The sequence below is a fragment of the Hydra vulgaris genome, chromosome 08, assembly GCF_038396675.1.
Source record: "Hydra vulgaris chromosome 08, alternate assembly HydraT2T_AEP".
NCBI classification, from domain to species: domain Eukaryota; kingdom Metazoa; phylum Cnidaria; class Hydrozoa; order Anthoathecata; family Hydridae; genus Hydra; species Hydra vulgaris.
Window position 1 is genome coordinate 69,094,126 of NC_088927.1, and position 11,870 is coordinate 69,105,995.

At 26.8% G+C, this 11,870-nt stretch overlaps 1 protein-coding gene across 3 annotated transcripts in view; it reads left to right on the top strand.

Moving 5' to 3' along the window:
- LOC101237027 (tRNA (guanine(10)-N2)-methyltransferase homolog) overlaps positions 1–11,646 on the top strand; it is a 75,545-nt gene extending 63,899 nt beyond the window's left edge. For all 3 annotated transcript variants that reach the window (XM_065804261.1, XM_065804259.1, XM_065804260.1), the window contains exons 13-15: positions 3,094–3,225; positions 11,164–11,284; positions 11,363–11,646. In XM_065804261.1, the coding sequence (XP_065660333.1) occupies positions 3,094–3,225; positions 11,164–11,284; positions 11,363–11,476 (367 nt within the window). In that variant the 3' untranslated portion in view covers positions 11,477–11,646. The remainder of the gene's footprint in view (positions 1–3,093; positions 3,226–11,163; positions 11,285–11,362) is intronic.
- The last annotated feature ends 224 nt before the right edge of the window (positions 11,647–11,870 follow it).

Genomic DNA, 11,870 nt, shown 5'->3' on the forward strand with positions numbered 1-11,870 from the left:
TAAAGTATACTAAACAGAGGAGTGTTGTTTATACTCTTAACCCCAAATGTAGATGTTATTTACTGTAATTAATGTATTATTTAAAATTTGCCAAAAAATTAAGGCCCTAAGGCCTTAATTTTATGGCAAGTATTTGTATCGGGAGTGGGCAATAATATCATTTTAAAAAAACTATTCCATTATGAATGGGACTAAAGTTTATCTGCAAATTTCTCATTTAGTAAAAATGTTTTAACTTTCTAAAGGTATGACCTCATAAAGTTGACTACCCCATCAAATAGAGGGTTTTTCAAGTTTATGAGTTCATACCTCATAAATTTTTTTTGGTTGCAATTTTAAACAATTTGAAATTTTTTCAGATAAATCAATTTTTTTTTTTTTATGAAGTTTGATATTTTCAAATATTACAAAAAAAAAAGTCTGCAGTATCATATTTTCAAAGCTTAGACTATAACTGTACCAATTATTGTAGTTTCAAAAATGCAAACAGCTTCTAGTAGTTTTTTTTTTTTTAAAGTTTTTTCGCTATAGTGTGCACTTCATTTTTTGAGGCATTAACTCAATGAGTCAACAATTCCATATCAATCTCTTTCTCCATCTTGATTTGTTCATATAATTAATCACTAGTCTTCACATTTGCATGCTCAATTGTTGTTGGTTGTTTCCCAAAAATTTTCTTTGGAATTCAAGTCCTGGCTTTGTGCAGGCTACTTTATTACAGTGATATTCTTGTTCTTGAACCATTTTTTCATGTTTGAACATTGTCTTGCTGAAAAATCCATTTTAGGATGTTTCCTATTCAGCATGCGGCATCATAACATCTTTCATAATATCTTAGTACACAAAGCAATTCATAGCTCCATTAATTTTGTAAATAGTTTTAATTGCTGAGAAACATCCCCAAATCAAGCATTCCATCCACTATAGGCAATCCATGCACTAACACTTTTCTCACTTTATTTAGCGTTGTATCTGAAGTTTTTTTTGTCTCCAGACTTGCTTCTCACGGTTGCTACTGAAGAGGCTATATTTTGATTTATTTATATTTGTAATTAGAAAGTTTTTTGCTGGTCTACAGGCTGATTTTAGTGCACTTAAGCAAATGCAAATCCTAACTTTCTATTTTTCAAAGAAGTTGTGGTTTCTTGTCAGGCATTCAATGAATCAAGTTTGCTTTGTTAGCTCTTTTTTGATCATTACTATGTTACATTGTCTCACTGTTGCATTTGGAGATTTGTAATTCAAGTTTATTATGGTCTTTAACAATTTTTTATTCTATTCTTTGGGTTTCTTTGGTGACCACCCTAATAATTTGGTTCATTGCCATCATGTGACTTGAATAATTTTACAGTTTTCCTTCCAGTCAACTTATATCTTATAGACTACAAGTTTCAGCTTGACATTTTGCTATTAAATCTTTATTATTATTTTTATGTAAAATGCTTCCTGATTTTTGATAAGCCGTTATTAATTGCAATTGTTTACACAATATAACGAGTTAAATCTGTTTTTAGTTTAATTAAAAAGAAATTAAAAGTTCACAATCTTTTTTTTCTATTTTAAAATACAGTTATGATAAAAGTGAAAATTGAACAAAAATAATGAAATCATAACAGTGAAAATTATCAGCACTAAACAACTGAGTTTTGTTTGAGTTAACAAGCGTCTTTTTTTTGTTTTGTTTTGTTATCGTCAACATCTCACAAGTCTTTAAATAAAAGAAAGAGAAAGGCAGAGAGTAGTACAAGAAGAAACTATTTATAATTGCCATGATTTAAAATTAGTTTAAGTTCAAATGAATTTAGAGTTTAGAGTCCAGTTGAGTTACAGATGAGATCAGATTTATGATTCACTTCCAATTAAAAATGATCAACATAATGGTTATTTGTCAAGAGTGGAGTTGTTTGTTTCATCAGCTAATCCACTTTGACTTACTTTAGAGATAAGATTGCTAAGGTCAATAATAAAGATAAGGAACAACACATTTCCAAGAATGGGACATTGTGGTACTTTAGAAGTTACTGGATATGAAAGAAAGTGTTTTCCGTCAAGAAATACTTTAAAACCGCTCTTAGAAGTTATTTAAATAGTTTAAATACTTTCCTAGATAAAGCAAGCAATGGAGAAGACCAGCATGCATTGTCATAATCAAGATGATATATTAGAAGTTTGTAAATTCAAAACATTCGAAATCTTTAATAATAGTAGAAAACTGCTTACAAACAAAACAAAAATACAAGAAAACTGAGAACTACATCGACTGACAGTTTGTGATTGGGAAGCAATCTTTTTTTCATTATTCTTCTTCTTTTTTCTAAAAAGGCCCTTTTCTATAAAGATAAGCAAAATGAGCAAGCAATTGCTTATATATATGCTATAATGTATATAGATCAGCATATTTAAAGTCAATTTGATTTCACTATAAATATATATATATATATATATATATATATATATATATATATATATATATATATATATATATATATATATATATATATATATATATATATATATATATATATATATATATAGTGAAATCGAATCGACTTTAAATATGTGGAATATATATATATATTCCACATATGCTTTTTTTTTTTTAAAAGTAGTTGTTTATATGACATAATGATCACATATAGGTGACCAACAGAGCCGTTGAGTTACATAGACAAAATATAAATGCTCAGGGGACAGGGGGAAGACAACTAATGCTTTAATCACTCTGTACATAGATCATATGCAACAAAAAACAAAAATTTGATTAATTGATATTAGAGGCTGTTTATTTCTGCATGTGTGATGGTGTAGTTGTTACTATCACTATGTTATTAGTTTGAAAATGTAAAAAATATTGTTAACCTGTTAAACCTTTCTTAAATACTTCTTTCAATTGAAGAGCTTAGTGCTAAAAGTACTTAAGTCACAAAAAAGATGTTTTGAGAAAATCTACTTTGATCTTTGCATTTACCTCTTCAATTACAATAATTTATAATATAACTTCAACAATTAAAATTTTACAGTGTAATTTCTTTCAATTACACATGACCATTTTAAGTGTTTTTTTTGATTTTCTTGACATGTTTTTTTTTAAAGGCGTGAAGAACATATACCTGCAAAGAAATTCCATGCACTTTCAAGTATTATTATGGATCTATTTGAGTTTTCTTTTAAGTACTTGGTGGTTGGTGGACGTTTAGTATACTGGTTACCTGTTTTTAGACCAAGGTACAATTTAATTTTTAACTTCTTTATAAGTTATAAAGATATTCAATAATTTCTCTAAAAATATTACCAACAACAAAAGTGATTATTTTGCAAAAAATGAAGTTTAAGTTTGTTTGTTTATTTAAAAATACTTTTAAAGAAAAAAAATAACAACTATCAATGATCCTCTTCTTTAAAAAAAGTTATTACCAACAACAAAAGTTATTTATTTGCAAAAATTTAAGTTTAAATTTATTTGTTTATTTTTGTGTTGAGTTGGATCCCAACCACATCCCTGGTAGTACCGCGCTCAACTTGTTTTTTCGTGCAGAGGCCTTGTTTGTCAAGGTTCGTGTTTCAGAGTTATAGATTTGAGAGAGGGTTGAAACCACAAAAGTAGCCTTCTTGACTGTATTCTCGGCCTTTAGGAGGAGAATGATTAAAAAAAATTTTTTTCAACACTTTTAAAGAAAAAAATAACAGTCAATCCTCTATTTTAAAAAAAATGATGTTTTGATCTCCCAATATCAATTTTGGACAATCAAATTTGATCAGCAAAAAATGGCAAGGCAAACTTAATATTAAAAGAATTAAACACCTTTAAAAACAGAAAGTTGAAATTATTAGGTTAGCAATTAAGTGTTTTTGATTATTGGATTAAAAATAGTTTTGAGACCATAACAATCTTTAGTTCACAGTATATAAAAAATATTATTGAAATATTATTGAATAAGCAAAAATACAGAATAATATACAAGTAAATTTTTTAATAAGAAATCAATATCTAAATCATCAGCTAAAAAAACTTTTTACTTTTTTCTTAGCAAATGTTTATTTCAAAGTAAAAATTTAATTTTTTTCTGCTAAGAAAAAAGTAAAATTTTACTTTTTAATTAACAGGTTGTTAAAAAACTATCATTTCGTTGGGGATTGTGCAAAACTAGCATTGGCCACTATAATTAGATATTAATAATTTTAACACCAAATATCAATTGTTGACTTTACAAAGAATACGAATAATACTCATTATACTAAAATGAGCCCAAAATCTGTTTAAACAAAAATAAATAAAGTTTTAACCCGGTAAAAACTCTGTAGTGCAGATACGCAGTATTATGCAAAGCTAGTTATGTGGTTTTGCACTATACCCAACAATTTGTTTTGGGCTATTCAAAATAATATGCTAAAAACTGCTGAATTGAAAAGATTTGTTGAGACTTGAAAACAAAATTTAAAAATTTATATTTTATTAAAAGATTATTCTTAAACATTAATTTTTTTTAAATCAGTTTTTTTTTTTGTGGATTATGAAGTTTTTTAACAATATGATCCTATAAAACATTTCATCCAGCAACCTTTAAATAATTTTAACTTAAATAGCATCATATCAGCAACCTTTAAATAATTTTAACTTAATTTTACATAATTTAAGACAGTTAAATCTGAAATATGATATACCCTTGTGCTCAATACTCTGTATTGAGCACAAGGGTATATCATATTTCAGTCATAATTTAAATTTTCAAAATTTTGACAAACACCCTTGGACTCCTATGTATTTGGGTTTGGGGAATTCAATTTTGATATTTTTTTAAAATAATAATGTTTAGCTGCCAGAAAACGGTTTTAAAATTACATTTTTATTAAAAATTAATCTTTTTAAATTAGGTTTAATCTTTAAAAAGTTTTAGACAATTACTAATGCAAATTAAAGTTTTATAAAGTAAAAAGTAAACACAAGTTATGAAATAGATAAAATTATCATTAACCCCCTGTCAGTATTTACCCCCTTGTCAATATTTAATAATTTTATTATAATTATCAAGATATATTACGATTACTGTTTATGTAAACATAAATAAAAAAGCCTTTTTTTTTAAACATTTTATGCATTCCAAAGTAAAATAACCAAGTAACAAATACAGTAATAATAATCAAATAATATCAAATTAATAACAAAAAATTGTTACTAACTAAATATATAATCATTCTGTATAAAAACAAGTAAGAAAAACTATAATGTGAACAAGTTTCATATTATAGTTTTTATTTTAACATTGGTCACTTAAACAAAGTCTTTTTTTTAATTTCATCACAGGCATTGTTTTGCAATTGAGTTCGTATAAAACCATCTCTTTTATCCCAACCACAGACTGACTCAGTTGCCTCGTTAACTAATTTGACTGCTCTCGCACAACTTTGGGTATGTAATGAATATAAAGTAAGCATCAGGGGAGAAACTCTCAATGCATTGATTTATGCTAATGACAAATTTGCTGTGAAAGCTGGTTCAGTAATGACTTCTTTTTTCCAATCAATAAGTTCTTTTGTTCCACAAGCATCAAGGTTTATTGTTTGCGGAACTTTAAAAGTTCTCATATCAGTAGAGCCATGATCACTTATATAACAAGTATATTCTCAGAATGAGCCCACCTGGATTTCTTTTTTTAGATAAAGTTTAGAGGCTTCTTTAACCCTATCATCTTGCTTCTGCCAAAGTTGAAATAGCTTTAAAAGGTGACTAGAACCGTATTTAATGCCATGATTTACTTTAATTTCAAAAAACATTGGAAGATAAACCTGTGTTACCCAAGTTGCAGGGAGCTTTAAGATCTCTGTATTCTCAGGTTTAAGATCATGCTTGCTCATATATAGAAGCATCTCATGTCACAAATAAGCCATCAACTGTGAAAAAACTACCACAATTAAGAGCTGCACTTCAGGACCAAGGTTTCCTTTTTATAATTGCATTCAAATACTTCCATCCAACTAAACTGTCAGTGCTCATTTGCTTAACAAAATCTTTACTGATATTAATTAAAGGCTCCAGAAGGGGAATTGGCATTAATTTAGTAAATCTTTTAAGATTATCAACTTTAGAAAACAGTTTACCAACTGCTCCACACCATCCTTTTTCTGAAGAAGTGGGCTCGTTAAGTTTTTCCAGAATATGACAGAATGGAAGTTTATTAAAGCCAGCAAAAAGATCTAAAAAGTTTTTGATGAAGAAGTTCCTCCACAAAATGAAGCATTCCACCTTTCCATTTGTAGTATCACTACCAATTAGTTGGAGATTAAGATCTTTCCATTAACTAGTTGAATAATCCAATATCACATTGTTTGCTGGTTTACATATTTCAGACTTAAGGTCTGGTCTAATAATGCCATTTTTATATTTTAAATATTTTAAGAGTTTGAAAAATAAAATAGCAGGAATAAAATAGCATTTAATTTGAAAATATATTCTATAATAATCTATTAATTAACTAGCACTTATACACATAATAACATTTCAAAAAACAAAAAACATTCTATTATAGTAGAATATAATTACATAAGAAAAGTGGCGTACTGAATCAAAACTAGAACATGCTTGAGTATGATATACCCTATTGAGCACTCTATATGTGTGTGTGTGTGTGTGTGTAATATATATAACTTAAATTGCTAGTTTTAATGTTACACTGAAGTTACCTGCTGCCGGGGGCTTCAGTACATACATTGACTGAAAAATGGCCTGACTTGCAGTGGAGTGCTGCTACAGAGGGCTTGGGATAGGGCAGCAATTTTTTCTTTCATTATTCTTTTTTTTTTTTTTTTTTTCATTTTTTGAAAACCCTATTTGCTATAAAGATAAGCAAAACTAGTGAGCAAATGCTCATCTAATCAAACTATAGAAGATAGCAAACTTTTTAATGTCAAACTTCATTAATTAGTTATAAAATCCTGGTGTATGTTGTGCCATTCTCTTTGAAGTACTTCAAAACATTCTTCAGCATTTCGGGGAGCATGTTCGACCTTCTTTCTGTCCAGGTAATCCCAAATATGCTCAATTATATTCAAAAATGGACTCTGAGGTGGCCAGGTCATCAATTCCAGTACTCCTTTCTCTGCCATTTCATTTAAATAATTTTTTGCCACTTGGGAACAATGTTTTGGGTCATTGTGCTGCTGCAGAATAAAATTATGACCTATTAGTCTCATTCCAGATGATACAGCATGGTACCGTAGGATATCCACATAACGTTCCCCAGTGAGTCGCCCCCTATTTTGATCAAATCACCTACCCCAGATGAAGATAAACAGCCCCAAACTTGTAAAGAGCCTCCTCTGTGTTTAATAGTAGGCTTCAAACACTCGGGCTGATAGGCTTCTTTAAACATATTGGCGTCCTTTCGTTCCAAAAATTTCGAATTTGGACTCATCGGTGTACAGAACCTGTTTAAACATTTCCTGGGCCCAATCTTTGTGTTGTTTTGCATATTCAAGGAGGTCTACCACTTTTCTTTCTATCTTCAAGGGAGCCAGTTTCTCTAAACTTTTTAATGATTTCTGTAACAGCATTCTTCGAATATCCTGTTTTGGATGTAGTTGTTATGACACATCGTTTTAATAGATAAACAAACAAATCCCTCATGTTTCCTCATCAATTTTCTTTATTTATTCAAAATAATATATTCTTTCAACTTTTCTTATATATTATTAAACTTACATACACTTCAAAAAAAATTACATAGGAAAAAAATTGTAAATATGTCTACTTATCTAAAACTTACTCACAGTACTGTGTATGTGTGTGTGTGTGTGTGTGTGTGTGTGTGTGTGTGTGTGTGTGTGTGTGTGTGTGTCTGTATATATATATATATATATATATATATATATATATATATATATATATATATATATATATATATATATATATATATATATAAAAATTAGTAAAAAACACTTATCTAACTTTTTTCTTCAACTTTAAGTTTCACCATTGCTGGATCATCAGGAAGATTTACCAAATCTCAAAAAAAATTCAATTTATAGAAAAAAATATTTTACAGGAAGTTATAAATTATTATAACTAAAAATAAAAATTAAATTTTTTTATTTACTATATTTTTTTGGTTAACGGGAAGTTACAGAAAGTAATTATTAAATAAATTTCTTTGGAATGGGGATAATTTAATTTGGTCATTTGTTTTATATTTGTTAAATAAAAAATCTGAATTAATTTCTAAATGTAGGCACGAAAATAAATACCTCTTAAAAAATTATAAAAACAAATGACCAAATTAAACTATCCTCATTCCAAAGAAATTTATTTAATAAATTCTTTCTGTAACTTCCTGTTAACCAAAAAAATATCGTAATTAAAAAAAAAATTTATTTTTATTTTTAGTTATAATAATTTATAACTTCCTGTAAAATATTTTTTTCTATAAATTGAATTTTTTTTTGAGATTTAGTAACTCTTCCTGATGATCCAGCAATGGTGAAACTTAAAGTTGAAGAAAAAAGTTAGATAAGTGTTTTTTACTAATTTATTTATTATTGCTCTGTTCTTTAAGAACATTGAGCACTTTATTTGTAAAATACACTAACATAATACATATATATATATATATATATATATATATATATATATATATATATATATATATATATATATATATATATATATATATATATATATATATATATATATATATATATATCGACTTGAAGTTTCACCATTGCTGGATCATCAGGAAGAGTTCTCTTCCTGATGATCCAGCAATGATGAAACTTCAAGTCGAAGATAAAAGTTAGATAAGTGTTTTTTACTAATTTATTATTGCTCTGTTCTTTAAGAACATTGAGCACTCTATTTGTAAAATACACTAACACAATTTACATATATATATATACATATATATATATATATATATATATATATATATATATATATATATATATATATATATATATATATATATATATATATATATTTACATACTTAAATTGTGTTAGTGTATTTTACAAATAGAGTGCTCAATGTTCTTAAAGAATAGAGCAATAATAAATTAGTAAAAACACTTATCTAATTTTTAGTTGTCTTCAACAGCATCTTTCTCCATCAGTAGGTTCATCAGGAAGGCTTCCTGATGTACCTACTGATGGAGAAACATACTGTTGAAGACATCTAAAAAATTTGATAAGTGTTTTTACTAATTTATATATATATATATATATATATATATATATATATATATATATATATATATATATATATATATATATATATATATATATATATATATATATATATATATATATATATATATATACACACACACACAGTAGTGGCCAAAAAGTTAAGCCACGTCATAAAAGATAACTTAAATTTTGCAGTGTAAACTTTTTATTGAATAAACACAATAGAAAATGTAAAGTAAATGAAAAAAAATAGATAAAAATTATCAAAAATTGTTAATATTCAATAAAATAATAGTTATGGCACCAAATTATAGCAAAAGTTTAAATGACTTAAATGTTATAGTTCAAAACTTTATCGGATGTCCCTTATTATCAAGCACGGCTTGTATTCTTCGTGGTATACTATGTACTAATGTTTTACAAAATTCTCGAGTGATTTAATTAGTATTTTGCTCGGCACATCTTGATATTTTTAATTGATTTGCTATACTACTTTGAGAATAGCCCTAAGAAAATAGTGCATTTATTTTACCTTTAACAAAGTTGTTAATATCACGCTTTTTACCCATAATATCACAACTATGGCAACCTTGCGGTGTAAAATAAATCAAAATATCTTCAAAAATTAAAATATAATAAAAAAATTATTTATATTCAAGGTAATAACGCCATAAATAAACAATAAGTTGAAAAAGTTTAAAAAACGTAGCCTGCCTTAATTTTTTGAATATATTTTCGGGGCCCTCATAAACGTTTTGAAAGAAAAGCCATTATATAGTATATATAGCATTAAGCTGTTTGTTGTTTGCTTTTGTATCTTCAATGCTTTAGTTTAGCGCTACGGATTTCAAATAGATTTGTTCAAGAATTCCTTCATGCAGAATTAATCTCCCTTAGAGATTAATTCTGCATTTAAGGTTGCTATTGTAGATGATTGCGCAAATATATTATATTATTATTATAACATATATATATTATATTATTGTATTATATTATTATATATATATATTATATTATATTATATTATATATATATATATATATATATATATATATATATATATATATATATATATATATATATATATATATATATATATATATATATATATATATATATATATATATATATATATATATGAAATTGGAGCGACGGAAAAGAAGCGATCTTATTCAACATAGTCTGTATTTTTTAAAAGTTTGCTAAAAGCTCTTGTCAGTAATATAAAAAGCAAACTCCTTAAAAGTGGTTTTAACGGTAGTGCTCTTTACTCTGTTGACAAATCGAAACCTATGAAGAAAATAGTGAATATGCAACCAAAGCGCGAGGTAGTAAATGAGTTTAACAAAAAAAATATTGTAAAACACCTGCAGAGAGAAATTGATTTTGTACTTACACCTTGCCCAAGTCAACTTTCACTGAAAGCGCTTCAAAAAAAAAGCGAATTCAAAAAAACGCAGAGCTCGTGTCCAGACTAAAAAGAGCGAATGTTTAAGAGCACAAGTTGTTATCACAAGGTTGCAAGAAGACTTTTTAAATACATGAAAAGCAATAAGTGTGATATGTATCAAATGAGTATTCGTATTACCCCACCAGTGGGGTAATACGAATGGATATATGAAATATGATATATGAAAGGTGTTGTTAAAAAAAGATTAGTTATCTATCAAAAAATATTTATTAAAAAGTATAAATTAGTTATTGAAAATATATTTATGTTCATTGTGAAGTTACTGTATACATCTTGAATGTAAAAAAAAAAAAATGTATTTATGGTGCTTATTAACTAAAAAAAACTACATTAAAAATATATCTAAAATTCTACCCATATTACCTCACCCCATCCTTTTTTACCCCACTTCACCCTATTTTACCCCACTCCACCCTATTTTCATAATTTGATTTTGTTATTTCTTTGTAAAATCTAAAGCTCTTTTTCTACGCTGAAAATCAATATCTGCATGTTTAATTTGTTAATTTTTTAATTAGCTACTCTGGAGAAATCATCCCTAAATATCCTGGATTTAAATTGACCGCAAATTGTGAACAGGTTCTAACAACGAATATTTCACGACGGCTTATCACTATGGCGAAGACCACTAAATTTGAGGTTTATTTATCATTCTTTTGTTTATTAGGTTTATAAGTTTGTCTTTGAATTTGTTTCTTATAATAATTAACTTTGTAGTTTCGAGAAGGTGAAAATGGATCATTAAGTTCTGTGAACCACCAATCCATGGACTGGGTAAAACAGCAAGATAACTTCAGAAATAATTATTTTAAAAAACAAGATGTTTCATAATTCTTCCTCGAAAGAAATTAAAGATTGATCAATAGCTTAGAGGATTAATTAACAGCCTCGGTTATAAAACCTTGCATGGAATAGTAAAATTTTTTTACCTAGAATAGACTAGACTCAACCTTATTTTAAAAACAAATATATTGTGTTGGAAATATTATTTTTTATTAAAATGACGGAAAGTTTTTTTATAAAAATAATGGGCGCAACGATTTTACTCGCAAGATCTTCGCAAAAGACGGGTGCGTATTTTTAATGTATAAAAGCAAAATTAAAATAATGATGAAAAATAAAAAATGATATATAAATAAATAATTCATTTAACATCTAAAAAATTGATTTAAAGTAAGCGAAAAAGTTAAACAATTAAATGAATAAAAAATATATTTAAAGCAAT